The 21,980-nt window shown below is 36.8% G+C and overlaps 2 protein-coding genes across 2 annotated transcripts; both read right to left on the bottom strand.

The window, feature by feature from the left end:
- Nucleotides 1-922: 922 nt before the first annotated feature.
- On the bottom strand, nt 923-3,535 carry LOC132845600 (elastase-1-like). The gene is made up of 8 exons (XM_060869687.1): nt 3,452-3,535; nt 3,176-3,282; nt 2,627-2,733; nt 2,338-2,466; nt 2,099-2,235; nt 1,631-1,776; nt 1,390-1,539; nt 923-990 (listed from the first exon to the last, which is right to left on the bottom strand). The coding sequence occupies exons 1-8, from the start codon at nt 3,483-3,485 to the stop codon at nt 979-981; spliced, it is 822 nt and encodes a 273-aa protein (XP_060725670.1). The 5' UTR covers nt 3,486-3,535; the 3' UTR covers nt 923-978.
- A 127-nt stretch (nt 3,536-3,662) lies between these two features.
- On the bottom strand, nt 3,663-20,649 carry ttc21a (tetratricopeptide repeat domain 21A). Its single transcript, XM_060869686.1, has 29 exons — nt 20,567-20,649; nt 20,349-20,478; nt 20,161-20,271; nt 19,375-19,541; nt 18,634-18,756; nt 18,396-18,553; nt 18,219-18,303; nt 17,801-17,899; nt 16,511-16,703; nt 16,312-16,400; nt 15,803-15,997; nt 14,392-14,527; nt 13,560-13,717; nt 13,058-13,267; nt 12,714-12,952; nt 12,206-12,278; nt 12,013-12,123; nt 11,747-11,885; nt 11,386-11,486; nt 10,354-10,542; nt 10,131-10,241; nt 9,734-9,815; nt 9,398-9,548; nt 8,834-8,995; nt 7,461-7,662; nt 6,611-6,835; nt 6,369-6,489; nt 6,144-6,211; nt 3,663-4,468 (listed from the first exon to the last, which is right to left on the bottom strand). The coding sequence occupies exons 1-29, from the start codon at nt 20,591-20,593 to the stop codon at nt 4,391-4,393; spliced, it is 3,933 nt and encodes a 1,310-aa protein (XP_060725669.1). The 5' UTR covers nt 20,594-20,649; the 3' UTR covers nt 3,663-4,390.
- Between the last annotated feature and the right edge of the window lie 1,331 nt (nt 20,650-21,980).

Consider the following 21,980-nt stretch of genomic DNA (forward strand, 5'->3'; position numbering starts at 1 on the left):
TTGTCATGGACATGTTTAGGATATTGAACTTAAGTTTCAATTATAAAAAGAAAACGTAATCAATTGTCTTGACTGATTTTTCAGTTTTTAAGGCAGCAGAAGAATTTTTATTTCTAAGAATAACCAGCTTGAAATGTCTTAATGTAGAAACACTAAGCAGAACATATACACACGTCTTAATTATAATTATTCTGATATTTAAGCCAAAAAAAAACAAAAAAACAATTATGCCGAATATATCTGTTGTCTGATATCCATTATAAATGTTTTTTACTGGTAAATATTACAGTTTTTCAATCTGTATGATCTACAAAACTGTAAAATAAATTGATTTATTATCAATTAAAAATATTTATTAAAACAATTAATCCATAATTTATACTTTTTTTCTGGTCCATAGAGCGTTCTGTATTAGAATCTAATGAATAAACATTTTCCTAGACCTGTATTTTAAATGATAAAGCTTAGACCAGAAAGCAGGAAATCTTGACAGGTGGTAGAACCTGTCAGTGATGGATGAAGACTGTAGAGCTACTAAAATGGACTAAACAGCTATTTAGTGTTCTGACCACAGAACTCATAAACCTGAGCATGAATACTGTCTTCTTAAATAAATACATTCCCGAAGTTTATTGATTTTTACAATCATTTAGCACAATGTAAAGTAGCATCGAAGCAGCTCTGACTTTTCTCTACCCCAATCGCATAATTAGGTCAATGACAAAAGCAAAAAAAAAAAGACAAATTTATTACAATTCTGCTCTTCATAGGAATAAGTCGCTGTTCCTCAATGTTTAATATTTGCTACTCAAAGTTTCAACTTAAACTTTTATAATTAAGCTCTGTTTTTATTTTTAGATTATAATATATTGTATTTATTTTAGGCAACAAGCAGACAAACAAAAAAATAAATCGCACACCCTTTTAACATTCCTACAGATGGTCTTTTATTCAACAGCCCCAAAGCATGTTGAGCTTTTACACCATTTCCTGTCAAAAAAACAAGAAGACATGTAAGTAAAGGGAAGTAGACATTAATTCTCCATTGTAAATGAAATCACTTTTGTTAACTGTCTATACTTTTGAATCAGGAATATTTTATAGTGCCAAACAAAACGGTATCATAATAAGTGTGATTAGTAATAAATGTTGTATTTATACAAATTGTAATGTTTATCATGTAAATTGTATTGCTGTTGCTATCGTTGGTCAGTCTGGCCTTTGGGTTTTATTTAGGTCTTTAATCTGAGTACATCTTATTATAGCATATACTTTGAACATGTTACCATCTGTGCAATTTCTAATCATTTTGAAATTACTAAGCTTCTTTAATAACAATACATTTAAGTCACATACATTCTGGTTTAACAGAAAAAAGAGAAAACCTACAGAATACAGCCAATCATTGAAGGCAGACACACGAGTGAAGACCGTTGGCTTGCTGTAAAGGTTGCAGTTTACAGCAGAGCCAAAGCTGACTACACCATGGACCCTCCAATAGCCATCAGTGAAGCAGTTCAGCGGCCCACCAGAGTCACCCTGAAATGATCAAATGGCCCACAGGATCAGGACAGAAGTTAATCACAACTATAATGAAACCGAATCGTCAAGGCTTGTAAAATATCTGTACCTGGCACCCAGAGGTCAAACCATCTCCTCCAGCACACACCATGGATGTCTTGACTGCACTGCCCCACCATTCAGGAGTTGAGCACAGAGAGTAATCCACAACACCAATGGGTGCCTCCTGCAGGATGTCTGGCATATAACCACCGGCTGAGAACAGGGTAATGTGAAACAAGAGCTTGTCAGATATTATAAATCAACATTCTTTAATTTACTCAATAGATTACAAATTTGTTCCTGAGGTAACATAATGCATGTAGAAAATATAGAAATGCCAATGTCATTTAAAGTTAAAATTGTAATAATAAACAACAAAAACAAACAAACAAACAAACAAACAAACAAACCCATACTTTAAGTAACAGATTGGTCTAAATTGCAATCATTTGGAGCAGAAGCAACTAGAAGCTTCTTAAACTTTAATCTGATTAAACATAATTATTGCAGATAATTGTAAAAGTTCTTTACTCACTAGCCAGGAGTCCCCATCCAGTAATATAGCAAGTAAAGCCATTGGGTAAAATCTGACCAGGATAAGGCAGCTCTGCAATCACTACATAACCATTGTTAAATACCGGAGAGTCCAACTTCATCAAAGCAATATCATTTCTGAAGGGAAAGAAACACTCAATATAAGCACATAACATGGAATAAATATGTTTCATAAGTAAATGATAAAATATGGCACTGTCTACAAAAACAAAGTTATACCCATTTGCAAGGTCTCCAGTCCAACCAGGGTGAACTTTAATCCTCGTCACGGCACGAACCTGCTCACGGCCTTCAAACTTACTGAGATCATAGTCCCCCAAAACCACACGATAATTCTTGACATTGAAACTGAGAGAGAGATGAATTAATATTTGTGGTTCCAATATACGTTTATAGTACTATGTTGTATGAGTATTTACATACAAAAGTTTGCACACTACTGTACATGCTAGGCTAGAAACACACATGGAAATTGTAAGTATTAGACAGAAGAGAGAAAAGGCCTTACTCAAGGATACAGTGGGCTGCAGTCATCACGTAATTTGCACTAACAAGGGAGCCTCCACAAATATGAGCAAAGTTGCCTGTGTTCCAGTTATCATACTGCAGAGATATCTGCAAAACGCACAGAGCCAAAACAGGGGATTGTATTATGTATCAATTAATATCATTGACTTGTTTTAACACTCTTCCTTTTGGACACTAAACAGACATATAACTATCATCTATGGGTGTTAGGAGAAAATGAATAATCAATTTATAATATTGGTATAATAATAATAATAATAATAATAATAATAATAATAATAATAATAATAATCACAAATCTATTTTATTTGTGTAGAGCTTTTAATAAAACATTTTTTTTTACTTTTTAATAAACATTCTCTTAAGGCAGCTTTAAAGAAATATAAAATTTCAGAATATAAAATGACAAAGTTTTCAATTAAATTTATATTAATCCCTAACGAGTAAGCCTGAGACAATGCTAGCAAGGAAAATCCACTTGAGACGATTTCATAGATGGTCAGTTTTGCCATTTCTATTAAATGATTACCTGCCATTTCCATGCATTTGGCTGAGCATTGGACCCACCTACAACCTTCTCACTTTGGTCCTCATTGTCCACTGCCTGTTTGGGAAGAGCATTGGCAGTGATGAGTCCTGCAAACCACAAATTCATTCAGAGCTATTAGGCAGGAGAGCAAATATATAAAGAAGAACCAAAGGAAAAGCAGTAAATAATACACATGCACTAAAATAACTAGACAGCTAAAGCAACTACTTTTTCTGTATGGAGATTATGAAGAAAGTAAATATGTTTATGCATTACCAATACAGGTCAAGAGAACCGCAAGGTGCATCATGCTGGATTTAATAGTGTTCCTTTAAGAATGATCTCATATATATACACACCTGACAGGAGTCCAGTTGTCTGACACAGGCAGGGGTTATTTACACTGGAATGGGTTAAGATTGGGATGAAAAAAAAAGGCAAATAAAAGTCCCATACAGAAAGGTACATGGTATCTTTCTGGAGTGTTCATTGTTTTTAATGGAAAAATACCCAAGACTCAAGGCTGTGAAAAAGAGCAGATGGGCCTAGATTTCTACTATTTATTTATTTTAAGCACAGCTTCTGTATCATTGTTATTATTAATACAAGACAGTTCATGCAGAAAGTAGACTGGTGATTAGAAACTTAAAAACACCTTTACAAGTACAATCATAACACATGTTAACACACTCAAGAATCTATGAATTAGAACACTTTAAACATCACACTTAAAAACAGCAGTCAGTACGTCTGTACATTTTTTAAATATGTACAGTATAGGTGCATCTCAATGAATTAGAATGTTGTGGAAAAGTTCATTTATTTCAGTATTTCAACTCAAATAATGAAACTCGTGTATCATATAAGTTCAGTACACACAGACTAATGTAGTTTAAGTTTCATTATTTCAACTCAAATAATGAAACTCGTGTATCATATAAGTACAGTACACACAGACTAATGTAGTTTAAGTCTTTGTTACTTTTAATTGTGATGATTTCGGCTCACATTTAACAAAAACCCACCAATTTTACCTGTATATAAAGACATTCATGCTGTTCCATCGATTATATATTGATTATCTACAGGAAAGAGAAAATATGGTACCTTCCAAGCATGTTTATCTAGTCTACTTTGCTATGAAATCCGTTAGTGAAGTGTTTAATAAAATGTCCTTGTATTGTAAATGTGTTTAGGTTAAATATCTGTTTGAGCTTATGGTCTCAGAGAGAGCTGGGCCCGGTGTAGAATTTCAGTTTGGATCTGAGGATAATCTGGATGTTCCTTCAAAACCTGAGAAAACAAAACACAGCCTTTACATGATTTCCTAACACATTAAACATCCTATAATCATTTCATCTACGGTTTAGATTTCAGAACAGATTTTGTGAATGGAACAGTGGGTAATTCAATTCAATTCTATTCAGTTGATTTGTATAGCGCTTTTAACAATTCACAATGTCTCAAAGCAGCTTTACAGAAGTACAGAAACGGAATAAAAATGGGAAGTTTTTAATGTTTAAAATTATGTTAATAAATATCTCTAACATCTATCTCTAATTTGTAAGCCAGAGTCATAGATGGTAGCAAGGAAAAACTCCCTAAGATGATATGAGGAAGAAACCATTAGAGGATCCAGGCTCAGAAGGGAATCCATCTTCATTTGGGTGACACTGGACAGTGAATACTGTAACCCGATGTGCCTGAATGACTACCGCCTGTAGCACTCACAACAATCATCATGAAGTGCTTTGAGCGACTGGTAAACCTAAAGAACTGCCTCCCACCCAAATTGGACCCATATCAGTTTGCCTACCGGAGCAATAGGAGCACAGAGGATGTAGTCTCGACAGCGCTGCACTCTGTGCTCACACATATGCAAGAATGCTGTTTGTGGACTTTAGCTCAGCATTTAACACCGTCATACCATCAAAGTTAATCACCAAACTTGGGGATCTAGGCATCAACACCTCCCTATGTCACTGGATTATGGACTTTCTGACCAACAGACCCCAGCATGTCAGGTCAGGCCACATCTGCTCTGCCACCATCACCCTTAACACAAGTGTAGGACATGACTGTGTGCTGAACCCATTCCTCTTCACTCACGACTGCAGGCCTGTGCATGGATGTACTTCAGACTAATCCAAGTTTGCTGACAACACCACTGTGATTGGCCTCATTACCAACAATAATGACACATGCGGCATCTGGCCGCATGGTGTGCCGACAACAACTTGCGCCTTATCACCAGCAAAATAAGGGAGCTCATCATGGATTTCAGGAGAGAGAGAGGCCTAGTGCATATTATAGGACCTCTACTTCCAGCTATTGAGGACCTCCAAAGGAAACACTGTCTGTGTCGAGCTCACAGCATTCTTAAAAGACTCACCCTGCCCATAGATTGTTCGTCCCCCTTCCCTACGGTAGGCGATTCAGGAGCCTCCAGACAAAAACCAGTAGACTGAGGAACAGCTTTTTTTCCCTAGGGCTGTCACCTTACTAAACTCTGCCTTCACCTGTATATTTGTCAATATAATATATAATATATGACACCGTGTATATTTCATGTCTATAGCACCCAGCCTGTATATCCATACCTATATATCCATAGCATATTTATCTGTATATTACCTTGTTCATATTGTAAATACTGTAATCGTTCTGTGTATACTGTACATCTTGCACTTGCTGCTTATTGCACTTCTGGTTAGATGCCAAACTGCATTTTGTTGCCTTGTACTTGTACATGTGTAATGACAATAAAGTTAAATCTAATCAAATTTAAATAATGTAAATGTAAATATATGGGTAGATAAGAAGCTTATGGAGAACTGAATTTGTTAGACATGTTAACCCAGAGCCTGTACATCTCTTCTTCTATGGTAACATGATGTCTGATACGACTAAGCAGTTCTATAGCATACAACTCTGCAGCTTCGATTTTATTTATTTAAGCTATACAAACCTGATGACAGACATCAATGGCTTGTGTGTAATTTTTGTACTTCAGATAATTGAAAGCGAGTCTGTATCCTGTGATGAGTAAAATCAGCTGTTAGTGATGTGATTAACAGAGGCAGATATTATACTCTTGTAATTGTCTAATATATTAATGAAGTAATAGTCTTGTCATGATATAAATAAAGATTTTATTAAGTGTGAAGGTTTTGTGCTACGATAAACTCCTTACCGATTGCAGGATCTATGCAGTAGCTGTGTTTCCAAGCCAGTTCGTATTGCTCAGCAGCGTCTTTGTATCTCTGATCATTCTCCATTAGGAAGCCTTTATACTCATATGCCTTGCTGCATGACTGAATAATTGCATTCCATACGAAAATAAAACGTTATTAACGTTGGAAATTATGCAATTGTTGATAGAAAAAGGAACAAACACATGGAAGCTTTCCAGAATAAAATATTACTGCTTTGTACCTTATTGTGTCGAATACAATCATCCAGAAGCTTATCAGCATTCACATGTTTTCCTGTTTTGATGTACATGTCAGCAAGAAGCAGGCAGCTTTTCTCAAAGTCCTCAGCAATGTCAGGGGTCCATTGCATCTTGCTGATCCTCTTTAGGAAGTTTCTTGCTTTGGGAACCTGTTTAAGTAGCAGCAGTGCCTGTGCTACTACGAATATTGAGGTCTCCAACATCACCTACAGTCACAGAGAAAACTGATATAGCTCTTACTTTCACATTTCAGCAGACTAGACTTTTACTGACTTTTCACAAGTATTTTATGTTGTGGTTGAATGTCAGTTCGATAAGTGAGTCAGAAGACCAACAAATACCATGTATCAAGAAATGTATTCAATAGGGTACAAATTGTTGGTCTAACAGATGCTATCAGATGCTTTTCTTCTCACAGCCAAAGCCCTTAGTGAATATTTAATAAATGCATAAATAGTATAAAAAAAATTCTTTTATTAGCAGTAATATGGGACGTGGTAGCCTAGTGTTTAAGGTATTGGACTGCCAATGGGAATCCCAGGTCTGCCAAGCTGCCACTGCTGGGCCCCTGAGCAAGGCCCTTAACCCTCAATTGTTAAGTTGTATAAAAATGAGATAAAAAATGCTGTAAATGTAATATAATGCTTTAGAATCACATTGTAATACATTTCTCTGATAATATTACATTAGAATTTGCAGTAGGGAATAGTTTGTTTTCACTGATATATTTATGTATACATGTCAATTCTGCCAAAATTAATAAATAAATAAAAAAATAAAAAATGAAAAGGCAGAAAAAACAACAAAGAAAACAACACCACCCTGCTCTACCTTCTTTTCTATCATGTCAGAAAGGACATGCACAGCACTCTCTATTTGTTTCGGCTCCTTGCTGTAGATCAGACAGAGGTTGTAAAGGATAGTGGCCTTGTCCTGGCCGGATCTGGAACGGGGCTGAAATTCTCTCAGCAGATTCTGGGCTATGTTCCTTCCCATTAACTTTTCATCATCAAGAACATGTGACACAGTGGAGCTGGGAAATTAAAATGAATATAATTATGAAAAATATAGATAAATTTTAAGCTTGATTATGTTATAGTATTACACCTTATTTCAACTGCAAGGAAATAGTTCTGAATATCAGTATTTTATATTAACAATCAATATTTTATCATTCATGTTTAAATGACCATAAATAAGCTAAAATAAACTCTGCCCTCTAACAGTGATCACATCTCAACCTGTAAAGGCATCTTCAGAATTTTGTGCTGCACATGTATATCAGGCTTGGTTCATATTCATATTCATTACAGCTCTTTGCATATAACCTGTCCACCTCCTTAGAACTGATTGATGATGTTAGCAACCACAGCACCTTGTTCAAAATCTCATCATGCTTACAATAATTATTTCCACTCATAACTTTTACATCAAAGTTAGAAAAATTTTCAAAAAAAACCCAAAAAAATCCAAGGACTGGGTAGATTTCACTTATTTAAAATGATCACAACTTTGTGTGGGTGGAGCTTAATGGTATTGTATAGTTTGTACAACAGAATTAAGCAAACAAATATATGTCACTGCGCACATTATTTTTCAAGAGATGATGTTGGCTTGGATTCGTGTGCACAAGCACAAATAGCACCCCCTAGTAGCCAAATGCATCTAGTAGTAGTGGGTCCATTCTCAAACCTACAACTGATCAGTGGTAATCCCTGTCGAAAGCTTGCTGAAAGCTGACTGGACACTTCCTTTTGATGTTTGGGTTTGACAACAAATTTAAGACTAGTTTGCAAAAGTGGACAAGGACCAAACAGAAATAGATCAAACCATTAAGCCCTGTGCTATAGTACCACCATTTCAGGCACATCTCATGTGTTTAATTTGTGGGAGGGAGTACAAACTATTGACCAATTGTCATGTCTCTGGTGGTTTGATACGCACAAAAATTAAGAGGAATTAGAAGAGGAAGTAAACCCTAGCAATTGCAACAGGGTTACAACACCTTCAGTGCTTTGACCAGGTCTCAAGGACCTTCCAGCAACCTTTGCATACTTTGCAAACCTTTGGTACTTTAAACCCAAATATAAATAAATAAATACATGAATTAATGAATTAATTTTAGTGCTTGATGCAGGTTGTGAACTTTAAAGCAGTCCCTGAATGGGGCTTTGCAGTGCAATTCTACTAAATTAGCACTGTACCTTGAGCCTTCCTCTGAGTTTTCAAACACCTCTCCTCCAAATGTCTTCTTGTCTGGGTTAAGACAGATGTGCACCATCAGCTCGAGTGCATCTTCTCCCCATTCTGCATCCCTTCTAGCCTGGTTCAGGTGCCTCATTGCCTCCTGTACACGGTATGCATGCCTAATGCAGACAGATAATGCTTCAAATATGCTACCTGTTTAACTGAGCTGAATGAGCTATGAAAATAATGTCACTGTAAAATTCATTTGTATAACAGCATTATCAATGTTTAGGCATTTTAATTTATTAGATATCAACATGCTTGCTATTTGTTTATTATAAATCTGTTGTTATTATCATTAATATTATTTTTTTATTAAGTATCTGACCTTGAAACATCATTAAACAATATACTTGCTCTTTTATTGTCAAACACAATTTTTATGAAAAAAATCAAGACTAAATACTAAAAAAAGTTAGGTTCAACTTAAATAAAACTAATGCTTGAAAAATGCATGGATTGTCTATACTCTTGTTCCTTTAAAATGGAGGAACTCACAGTGAAGGCAGCTTGATACTGACCAGTAGTAAAGGCCTTTGCAGTAGCTGTAACCTGGTTCTGTAACTAAAGTTGTAGAGTGAGCTTCATAAATCTCAAAGAAGGACAGCACTTCATCCAGTCTCCCTACCCAGCGTAGCATGTGAAGGAATTTCACCAGTGCATGGAAGTTGTCTGATTCAAACAGAACAAAATGCTGTATGAAATTTGGTGTTACATTGTACAGTATGGCCAAAAGTTGTGGACCATCATCAGGCAACATTTTGGAGAAGTGACATAGGCATGCGATGATCAGTTGTTTACAAACCTTTAGCAATGTAGTGTAAAAATTAGTTTCCTATTCAGGTAAAAATTATTACCTGAATGTTTGTACAGGATATCTGTGTACAGCTTGAGAGCTTCTTCTTTTTGGTTTCTCTGGAACATCACATCAGCTAACAGCTAAATTTATGTTAAATACACAGAAACATAGACATGATTGTTAACATTAAGATACTGGGAATGGTGCAAACATATTTACTGTCCAACCTATTCATGGTGGTGATTTGGGAAAAAAACATTAGATATCACTAGCCCTAAAAGAGAAATTGGGTTTTCTTCCTATAAAGTTGGCTTTGCCAATTCATTTTTAAGAAATCTAAATAGATTTTAACAGATTGACCTGCAGCAATCCTGTTTCCATCCAAACCCTCTTGTATCCATCTGAAAAAAAGACTTACTGTAAACAGCAGATGTACACACAAATATAGACATTACCATAGTGGTGCTAGTATGATTCTCGTTGAGTTTCAATATCTTAAGACAACAGTCTTCACAATAATCAAGTTGGTGGTGTTCATAGTACATCTGAGCAACCTGTAGATTAATCTGCAGAAGAGAAAAATTATATATATATATATATATATTTTTTACCAAGTAGACTGTCTGTTATTACTTTGACCTAATGTTGTATCTTGGTGTGCACTGGACACTACATGACCTCTATGTCGTCTGGAAAGTAGCTCAGAGCATCTGAATAACACTGCTTTGCTTTCTCTAGATCAGATTTCCTACGATACTCTTGGGCCTGTTCACAAAAAACAGCTGCTGCCACTTTCTTCTGCTCATCTTTGGTCTCAGGTTGCTCAAGTGGCAAACGTCTCATAATCTTCTGCTGGACTTCAGAGATCTTGATTACAAGTAGAAACATGAAAGGAAAATAAGAGTTCATAAAATAGGTGCAAAAGCATAGTGTCTCAAATTAAAGTACATAAGTGAATGGATAAAAGATTTAATTTAAAACATTAAAGGTACCACAACTATTTCTTTATAGTGATCTGATAAAATATTACAAAAGCAACATCATCATGTATCGGTAATGGGCATGGATGAAAAAATACAGATAGATTAGATATTAGTATAGATATTAGAATACTGTCTGCTTCACTTGTTATTATAATGTTGTGACAAGTGACTCACAGTGTAAGTGATATGTGCTGTACCAAGAACACTATGGCCAAACCTGACCATGTACTTGCTGGATTTCTACTAGATCTGTCTTTTGAGCCATAAGAGCATTAGGGAAGTCAAGGCACTGATTTCCAGTGGAGTCGTCTTAGCATGCACGCAGCGATTCCAATTCATCTCAAAGGTATTCAGTTGGGTTAAGATCAGGGTTTGGGCCACTAAAGTTATACCAAACCAAGTACATTTACGGCATTTAGCAGATGCCCTTATCCAAAGCGACTTACATTTCTCTTATTTATACAGCTAAGCAATTAAGGGTTAAGGGACATGCCCAGGGGCCCAGGGATTCGAACTTACGACCTTCTGATCAGTAGTCCATCAACTTAACCACTGAGTATTCATGGACCCATTGTCATGGTGGAACATATTTGGGCCCTTCTCAGTAAAGGGAAATCTTAAAGCTACGGTATATAAAGACAAATCTATTGGTAGCAACAGTATGGGTTTGATGCCCACGTATTGGTGTGATGGTTGTGTGTCCACATACTACTAAATATTCACTAACCTGTTGTATCTTCTCTAGACATAGCTCATTCCTGGCCTGCAGAATTTTCACAAGCATTCTTGAAAATTTTACATCATTTATCATAGTGTTCAGATCAGTGCCTGAAGAAACAAGAAATATATAACAGTGTTTTTTAAACATTGAATTTTAAATGTGTTATAAATGCACTTTATTAGTATCTCAGTGTAACATCTGTATTTACAAGTACGTAGCAATGTAGTACCACTAAAACAGCATACAGTACACGTAGAAAGCAATGCTCTTCTGACAAAACACAAGTAGATAAATGGGAATAAACAAAGTAATAAAAAGTACAAAGTAATGTACTAAAGCAAATATATAATATATAAAAAGGCATTACTGGCTTCGTGATCCAAGGCCTTCTGTATGATTTTCTCGGCTCTTTCAGACTGCTTGAGTTTAAGCAGAAGCTCAGCCAGCTCTAAACACACAGAATGCTTTATGCTAGAGTTTAGGGCAGTTTCATAGTAGTTAATAGCCTGAAAGAAGAGCAATCAAATCAGATCACATATGACAAATAAGTTGATCATTCAGTGCATAAAAGCCAGACACAAAATGCATTAAAAAGAGAGAGAGAATACAACACAAAATCCCAAGGTCACTCACCTTATCGTACTGGTGTGTCCTCACCAGGGCTTGGCCTATTTTTTTGGCAAGGTTTGCATCATCTGGTGCCATTTTTACTGCTTCTTGATAGGCCTCAATAGCTTTTTCTGGCTATGAGATAAACACCGTTTGATTTTTTCATGGCTACAAAAACAATGATTAACATAAAATACCTAGATAAATCCACATGTACCTCTTGTATCTTCATAAAGGCATCACCAAGCAAAACACTAGAGTGAGGTCCTGGTAGCTGTTCGCAGATTTCTCTGAAACATTTATAAACCTCTTACATTTTATGGAAAATGTTCAGTAAGAACATAGAGTTAGAACAACCATCAAATTTTCATGGTCATGACATTGCTGTTTACTGGACAGTGGTAGCTTTATATGAGTAGTGATTAAGCAGTAATATCACCAAGTAAGATTCTTTATTAGTGTGCAGAAGATTATGAGGCCTTAACTGCTCAGGTATAGTCATAAATTGGATCTGGCCGCATATATATAAACATTTCAGATAGAATTCCCACCCAAGTGAATAAGTGTAATGCTATTGTCTGTATATGTACATTCACTGCAGACTCAGTAATCCAACAAATCCCCTTTAACTATGGACAATACTTTCTATAGTTATATATACAGGCACTATGGTGTTTAAGTTTATTATAAAACTTAAAAAAAATAATAATAAATTGTGCGTTCACCTGTAGCATGCTATGTAGAGCCTCTTATTTCCCAGCCTTTCAAGGTAAATGCAGGCCATCTTTTCCTTGGCATGTAAGTAGATGGGCTCACCTGGCATTACATTTTCCAGTGCTTTTAGAGCTGCGTCAATATTGTCTTTAGCTAAGGCCAAGTCTACATTAGCCACCATAACCCTCGCTTCTTCAGGGGTGTCCTTAAACTGCCACATTGCGTCCTGTATCACTTTTGTAGCCTCATGCTTTAAAAACATGAAAAAGTATCATATATGTTTCATGTACTATACATATGAAGATCGTATCCAAAGCAAATAGATACCAAAAATGCTTCACATTAAAGCTTATACCTGCTCTCCATTTAGTCTGAGGGCATCTGCTAGCTCCAGGAACAGAGAAACACGCTCACTGCGAGAGATCATGTTTTCTTGTCCCTTAATGATCTTTTTGACCCCTGGCATGCTTATCACCATGTGGAGACACTGGATAGCTTCAGACAGCTGCCCAGATCTCTTCAGAGCTCTGGCTTTGAGTAAATTATACTGTGGCCTCTCTCTTAACTGAAAACAAAAACACACACACACACACACACACACACACACACACACACACACACACACACACACACACACACACACACACAATCCAGGCTTTACCAAGTTTTGATGTTGTCCTGGTTAAAAAAAAAAAATCTGTAGGTCCAGCAGACAGATGCAACTACTCTAATATACTGTAATTAATTATATTATAACTATGCACCATATTGCAACGTTTATGAAAGTGTAGGTACATTTTGAAAAGCCCACTAAAGTGGAAAGAATTCAGCAGAAAAATTTATACTTTCTGACTCACTTCAAAGTTGTGGCTGACTCCAGACTCCAAACTGCTAAGGCACTTGCTGTAATCTCCTGCGTGAAGATGAAGTTTGGCCTGCAGTAAGTGGATCTCGGGCATGGAGGGATCTTTCTCCATGCAGAGGTTCAGAAAGTGCTGAGCAGCTGCTTGATCACCTTCAAATACAATGTTAAGTTATTCAAAAATCTTCCTTCCACTTACAGTACATGTAATGTAGAAACCATAACAGGGAATGTGTTGTTTTGGAAAATAATCCCTGGCAGGTTGGTATGATGGATTGGCGGTTGATTATTTTCCTACAACAGCAAGTCCTTGAGTGTTCACATTTTTAGCCAACTATTTTAATGTATTAAAGTGAATAATAAATTGGTAAAAGAATTTATTACAGAACACATACTTATTTTTATATATTTTATAATATTTATTTATAATATTTATTTATATATTTTTTATATTTTATAATATTTTTATAGTTACATTAAATGTTGTAGATGTTTGTTTTGTGTTATAGCAGCTGTAAAGAGTTGTGCCCTCAACAACCTATATAAAAGAAGCAACTTTTAATTTTATATGAACCTAGAAAGCACAAAATCCTAGTGCTGCAATGAAATCTTAGTAGTGCAAAGTGTTAAAACCTGATACTGCCTCCAGCTATTTGTTATTAGTCTTGGATTATGTCGTGTAAGAAAAGTATAATATACTAAACATTAAGAAAAACAACAATATATTAAAACAAGAAATATGCACAACTTTAGCCACTATATAGTCAATTACTGTAATTTAATTCAGTTGAGCCAGATTGCACTGTGTTTTAATTATCACCACACACCTGTAAGGAATTTAACATGTGCCATGTAATAGCAGCTCGATGACACACGAGGAGCAGCTTTAATTACAGCCTCAAGAATCATATAGGCATGCTTCAGTCCAAAGGGAAAGGGCTGACCTGCATCATGAGGCATATCCTACAGACAGGGAAAAAGAGTTTGGTTACAAAGATCAAGGATTACCAAGCCTCAGTGTGATTAAATATAGCCTTGGCTACAACCCAGAGACAATCCAAGGTTTATTAAGTCAAAATTATTAACCAGAGAAAGAAAGAAGGGAAATCTACCACCAATTGTAAGGTATTTTAGGCTTTTAAAAAGTAGTGCACAGAAATGACTGAGCAATAGCTTCATGAACCTGCTAGCTAGTATGAACCTGCTCTGCTTTACCTCTCACAATAGATCAGTGGCCTAATCAACACCAGGCATTTTACACATCCAACAATCACAGTTACAAACATACAACTGACTAGGCTAGACAAAGCACACAGCATTAATCCTATGGCAACAGTACCATAGAAACGCATAGGGGGAATACAAATATACAAGACACACAAACCTTGTTTTGAAATTGTCACTCTAATATTGTTGTGGATGTTATTTAATATATTCAAATAAATGTCAAAAGGCACTAAACCAATATCTAACTGAAGGAAAAGAGATGAATTAACTTTAATAAAATTAAGTTCATTAAAAAAAAACCTCTCAATTGTTCCCCCTATGGCTACATGCATGTGACTTCCCCTAGCTCTCTCTTGTAGAAATAGAACATATTCACATTTTTTCCCCCATGGGGTCATTATGCAGCTCCATCCACCAAGGTACCACACCATTCATTCTAGTATCTCCCCTTTACTGTTACACTATTTTAAGTCTGAGCACAAACTCCTAAAAAATATGCATCAAAGTCTATGATCATTTAAGGATGACTAAGTTGCTGTAAGTAAATTCATTGCATTATCGTTATTTCAGATCTTACAGTTTATATTTTATGAGTTTTTATCTTTAGGTATAGAGATAAATTATCGCAGCACTCAAAGTCACAACCATCAAACTCAGATATTCTACCTACAACAGACAAGGCATCGATCTTTGTCATACATTTCAGGCAACAAGCTGCAGAATGTTGAAGATTACAATCTGATGAGCTATTTGCACCAAGTCTGATATCCATTGGGAAAATAATTTTAGTTCTGAACACAATAACCAAATGAGCTTTTCGGAAAAGAAGATATAGTAAACACGCAAATTCAACAATATCCTATGTTTAAAAATAATAAGGATTAAGAGGTTTGGAATGTTGGTTATTAACTTGTTCATTTCATAAACAATAAGCTGCACAAATATCTAAAAAGACTAGTCACTCTTTATCTAAAAAGACTTATCACTTAGCAAGAAGAGGCTAATAAGTACCTGACTGCTGGCAAGATGCATGCTGACAACCTGAAGGAGAAAGGTAAGGTTGAGCCTCTGCAGGTAGTCTACACCATATGGTAGTCCTCGAAGAGTCTGAAAATGGAGCTCTGTGGCGTCCTTCAGCAGGGCCACCACATTCTCCTGAGCTGCTCCTTTTTTTGTGGCAAGTATAGCTTGCAAAAATATGATTTCCTGCCAGATAAAGACTTCCATGGTTACCAAATACTGTATTACATTTATATTTCACTTTTAACACTGGACATAAAGCAGCTTTACAGAATGTCTGGATATAAAATTGTAATTTATCCCTAACGGACAAGGTAAACTGAGGTGATGAAGAAACATTAAGACCAACCAGACTCAAAAGGGAACCCATCCTCATCTGGCTAACACTGGATAGTGTGATTTCTAAATAATAAAATGTCTTAAAGAATTAAAAAGTTTCTTATAGAGTTGTTTGTAATAAGCTGTAACAGATGTTCTGTGCTAGAATAACACAGACATACTGCTGAGCGTCCTAGTGATGCATGGAAGAACTCCAGCTGCTCTGCTGCTTTCTCCACCTGCCCATCCATCAGCTCACACCTGATCATCCCTTAACATGTTAAACACACACACACACACACACACACCAAGGAAAAAAACCCAAGATTCCATTGATATGGGGCATTTTAAAGCAAAGTCTTTCTCATCTAGTTTCTATACCTGATATAGCATCCACACTCTCAGTGTCTACATTCAGAACCTTGGTGTAGAATTTGTGGGCCTCTTTGTACTTATGCTGGAGAGTGAGTAGGTAACCAAGCTCAGAAATGATTGCAGAATCCTCTGGAGATCTGGACACACATCTCTGCAAAAACGATGTCAGTATCTGCACAACATTTCTATTGTGTCCACACTGTTGGAAAAGAAATAAAAACAGCCACCTTTTTTAAAACCACTTTGGAAGAAACATTGTTCATGATATAATAGATGACACTAAATTCAATGCGAGAAGCTATTCTATATTTACTTTTCTATGATTAAAGACTGTGCAAGGAAGAAGGTGTGTACAGAGGATGAATAGCGAATAGGAGATCAGGTCAGTTATATATGGGTATCAACAGTTACTTATTGATGTGCAGTGATGTGTTAAATAAATAAATAAATTCAGAATATGTCAATCTGAGGCAAAGACACAGTGTCTTTAAATTTTAATATGTAGCAGAATATATTGCAATAAAAAATATAGAAATATAGTGGCAGTGTTCAAGCCCCAGCACTGCCAAGCTGCCATTGTTGGGAAATTGAGAAAGGCCCTTAATGCTCCCTCGACCCCAACCTCCTATATATATATATATATATATATATATATATATATATATGTATGCCGATAATAAAGGATAAACTGAAACGTTCACAAGCCAAAAGTGATAAAAGTGATATTCCAAGCACAGACCTAAAGAATATCTGAGTATCAAGATTCATACAAGGTTTATAGCAACTTTGATACCAAAGTGCTCCAAATATACAGAATAATTTTTCATTTAGCAGTAGAATGATCATCTAGAGCACTACAGCAAACACAGTTATTTTAGTCCAAAAAGTAGAATGTTTTTAACAGTCCCTTCAGCTTATACAGTTTTAAGGATCACTTGCTGAAGACAAGCTGGGAGATAAAAAAAACTAAAAATAGCTGCATTACAGATCCAATAAAGCATCACCTAGGACAATACCCAAAACTCTATGTCTTTCAGTCGCAGAGTTCAATTTGCAAAGAAAATTAAGTAATAAGCAATAAAAATATTTTAAAAAGGAATAAAGTTAAGAAGAAATAAATGACAAAAGTCTGTTGACTAAGTAACCCATTTTACTGTAGTAGAGAACAGAGCCAAAAGCACAACAAAGAAATATCCCATTGCTCAATGAATCACTTTGAATTTTTAATATTCTCCCTTAATTAAGCAATATATATGCATACTCTAATCCGTTTGATAGATGAAGCAGATGTCTCACCAGTCTGCTAATGGGCATGGTGACCTCCACATGAAGACTGGGAGTGCTGGGCTCTGTGATCTCAACTGCATTCAGAAGTAGCTGAAGATATTCTTTAACCTGCAGCACATAAATATTATAATCTAATGCTGATGTTGTTTAGGAACAACCAAATCTGGCTAAAACATAACTAAAAAGATATAGCTTTAACCATTAAACTAACTACTAACTATTAAACTATAAACAGGCGTCTAGACAGTTTTTAAAATAAATTTGCTACCCGTGTTATTTAAGGTCCATTCTATTCCCTGACATGCTTTTGCTCCTTTAAGCCTTTTTTTTTTTTTACCCCTAAAGTACCACCCAAGTTATTTGTCATCCTGCTGCTCCAAATTATTACAGAAAGATACATACTCTTCATGAACACCTACATAATTACCTTCTCTATATCACCATCCTTCGCTGCAAAGATTATGCTTAACATCTGAAGTGCTTTTATGTTATGTGGGTCCAGCTCTAGGATCCTGTAAATCAGATCAATAGAAAATCTGACTGAATCGCATTAAATCTTAATGATTTTTTCTAATAAAATAATCCAAATTGGTATCAGGCCTACCTTTCAGCCACTTCAGTTGTGTGTTCCCAGTTATGAAGAGACATAAATATGTTCATCTTAAGAACCAGAGCTGGAATAAAGTCAGGATATGAAGCTATGATCTGATTGATGAGATTTAGAGCACAGGACTCCTTCTGTCTCGCCATGAAAAACTCAATCTGTGAACATAGAGAAAATTCAAATCCAGGTAATATACGCCACTTTTATATTCTTGTCTAAGTTATAATGAATGATGTACCTTTCCCATCAGTCCAAATACACTGTTAGAGTCAGAAATGCCACTGTTGAAATACTGAGTAACCTGAGATCGTTCAGCATCATTCTCTGAGGTCAGGACAATCCAGCACTTAAGAATATGCCCCTATTCACATATACATTATGTCTCTGTTAATAGTTAAAATATGTCAACAATATTTTAGAATATATAGCAACTGTTAACAGAAAACGTAGCAAGCACATCATAAACAACACGGTGACCAAACAGGAAGCCAAAGTTGGGACAGACGACTCAGACCTGACAAAGAAGTCACATATACATTACAGTTAAGTGTTGATGTCCCCCATATGAGGAAACCTTTGTTACACAATGTCTTATAATACAGCAATTTGCTAACAATTGCAATGTTTGACTAATTACTGAATGCCACCGTGATTTTCAGCAGACTACTTAATGACAACACAAGTGTCTTGTCACGTTACAAAGAAAAGTCCAGAAAACTGATGACTCCTTCCATACAGTAGGTGTTATCTAAACATTACCTTACAAAAAAGAATTAGCCTTATATTATATAGCTCATCCACTATACAATATTGTCATTAACAAAAGTTAATGAAAACTTTCTGACCAATCAGATTAGATAATTCACCAGTGCTGTATAACAAGATTCCATTAAAATGTTATACTACATATTATACAGAATTACAGCTCCCAGTTTAGCCTCTAATTTAACATTCACTATTTATATTCAACCACACAAACCTCTGAAGATCCACTGGATAATTTGAGCATCTTGTCTATGTACTCTCTGGCTTTCTTATTTCTCCCCAGAATCCAGTAAAGTAGTGCCACATAGTACAGAGCCTTTTCTCCAGCTGTTCTCCTGGCTGTCTTTAAACAGGACTCCAGCTCAGACACCTCCTCTCCATCTCACACACACAGAGAGAGAAAGAAAGTGGAATTTATATTACAATTTTACCCAAAAAGTATCTATAACACTGATTATTTTTATTTTTACAGGATCTTTCTTATATTCCTCAATAATTTTTGTGAAACAGCTAGCAAGAAGGTAAAAGTTTTAAGAGAACAAACTGTAAAAAAAAAAAAAAAAAAAAAAAAAGATGAGAAGTTGCTACTATGAGGATACGGATTTGGGCCTTCAAAGACTGGGATCCATTGTAATGGAGCAACTATGTAAGAAATTGAGGGGTGACACTGCAATGTTCTTTACAGGGAAAGACCGCTAAGGTTTGGATATAAAGCCTGGATGAGTCTGACAGCTCAGACCTCAGTACACTAAAATTAAAAGATACAAGCCAAAACTAAACTAAAGGGAAGGGAAGGGAAGGAAAGGGAAAGGGAACAGAAGGCAAGGGAAGAAAAGAAAAGCCTATTCCATAGAAAGATTGAACATTGAGTTGGCAGAAGAAAGGTTTGGGCTTTTTACATAAGAACCGAGAGAAGGTTACCAATATACACCGCGAGGCATTTGTGGATCATGAATGACTATATAGAAGACATAACTTTGGAGTGTTGTTGCCGGCTCACCGGTGGTCTCTCTTTGCCTGTATGCCCACAGCAGAGCCATCAATGAGCACAGGGAGACCTGTGGCTTGTCTCTCAGACTGTTCAGCTCTCTTACAGCCTCCTGAAAGCGTCCTTATACACACACAACAGGTTAATAATCAACACATTAAACATACAATTTCACTATTATCACCCTGATCTTATTTTACCTTCATTTAAAGCCGCAAACCCTTTGAAGAACAGGAGCACAGGGTCGTTTGGGTAAAGTTTCAGAAAGGTCAGAGCTGTGTTTATCACCTGCCTGTAGAATCGCTCCCTCAGCAGGTATATAAGAGAGGCCTGAAGTACAAAGACACCCATCACGATTTAAACAGATCTATAAATAAAATACGATTAGAGCTAAAAATAAAGAACTGCTTCGACTTACTAAGCAGGTGGGGTCTGATTCTGCCATTGTTTCAAAGGTTTTGAGCAAAATCTGAGATTGAATAAAATATCCAAGCAGGTGAACGACAGTGGTTTGTTTTATTAGTTGCTAGGCAACACCCAGTAAACAGATGGAACACCCAGACCAACTAATCGAACACTGACTGAAACATTGAGATTTATATTTGACTCTAGAGGCTGAAGAACTACACCATTTAAATAAATACTGTTGTAATAGCGACTTGATTTACTGTATATCCACAATACCTAATACTCCACCTAACAGTACTGTGCAGAAGTCTTAGGAATCTTGTTTTGTACAACATTTATAGTTATAAATTAACTTTGGTTATTGAATCCAAAAATGTTCCTTCAGAAATGATACTGAGACTTAAAAAGGGTTGAAGGCTGTTACACTTTCCTGCTCTTTAAAGTTATTATTAATATAGAAAAAGCTTTCATTTTCTTATTTATGAAAAAGTTCCCCACACAATTTTCCCACATTTGCCCAGTCTCTCTGTCTGTCTGCCCCTCTCTCTGTCTGTCTCCCCCTCTCTCTATGTCTGTCTGTCTGCCCCTCTCTCTATGTCTGTCTGTCTGCCCCTCTCTCTCTCTTTCTCTGTCTGCCCCTCCTCTGTCGGTCTGTCCCCTCTCTCTGTCTGTCTGCCTCCCCCTCTCTCTATGTCTGTCTGTCTGCCCCTCTCTCTCTTTCTCTGTCTCTCTGCCCCTCCTCTGTCTGTCTGTCCCCCCCTCTCTGTTTGTCTGTCCCCTCTCTCTTTCTCTGTCTGTCTGCCCCTCTCTTTCTCTGTCTGTCTGCCCCCCCGTCTGTCTGCCTGCCTCCCCCTCTCTCTATATCTGTCTGTCTGCCCCTCTCTCTCTTTCTCTGTCTGTCTGCCCCTCCTCTGTCTGTCTGTCCCCCCCTCTCTGTTTGTCTGTCCCCTCTCTTTCTCTGTCTGTCTGCCCCTCTCTCTTTCTCTGTCTGTCTGCCCCCCTGTCTGTCTGCCCCTCTCTCTCTCCGTCTGTGTGTCTGACCCTCTCTCTCTCCATCTCTCTGTCTGCCTATCTGTCTCTCTCTCTGTCTGTCTGCCCCTCTCTCTTTCTCTGTCTGTCTGCCCCCCCGTCTGTCTGCCCCTCTCTCTTTCTCTGTCTGTCTGCCCCCCTGTCTGTCTGCCCCTCTCTCTCTCCGTCTGTGTGTCTGACCCTCTCTCTCTCCATCTCTCTGTCTGCCTATCTGTCTCTCTCTCTGTCTGTCTGCCCCTCTCTCTTTCTCTGTCTGTCTGCCCCCCCGTCTGTCTGCCCCTCTCTCTCTCCGTCTGTGTGTCTGACCCTCTCTCTCTCCATCTGCCTTTCTGCCTCTCTCTCTGTCCGTCTTCCCCCCTCTCCCTCTCTCTGTGTGTCTGCCCCTCTCACTCTGT

This window comes from Tachysurus vachellii, chromosome 5 (assembly GCF_030014155.1).
Source record: "Tachysurus vachellii isolate PV-2020 chromosome 5, HZAU_Pvac_v1, whole genome shotgun sequence".
Lineage (NCBI taxonomy): Eukaryota > Metazoa > Chordata > Actinopteri > Siluriformes > Bagridae > Tachysurus > Tachysurus vachellii.

Excerpts from the sequence above, each read along its gene's own strand:
- LOC132845600 (XM_060869687.1), bottom strand. The coding sequence starts at position 3,485 with ATGATGCACCTTGCGGTTCTCTTGACCTGTATTG. Across the intron at positions 1,777-2,098 it reads TGGATGGGGACTCCTGGCTA|CCGGTGGTTATATGCCAGAC; the intron begins GTGAGTAAAGAA and ends CCCTGTTCTCAG. Across the intron at positions 1,540-1,630 it reads GTTTGACCTCTGGGTGCCAG|GGTGACTCTGGTGGGCCGCT; the intron begins GTACAGATATTT and ends TGATCATTTCAG.
- ttc21a (XM_060869686.1), bottom strand. The coding sequence starts at position 20,593 with ATGGCAGAATCAGACCCCACCTGCTTA. Across the intron at positions 14,528-15,802 it reads TGCATCTTGCCAGCAGTCAG|GATATGCCTCATGATGCAGG; the intron begins GTACTTATTAGC and ends CCCTGTCTGTAG. Across the intron at positions 9,816-10,130 it reads ATCATACTAGCACCACTATG|CTGTTAGCTGATGTGATGTT; the intron begins GTAATGTCTATA and ends ACATAAATTTAG.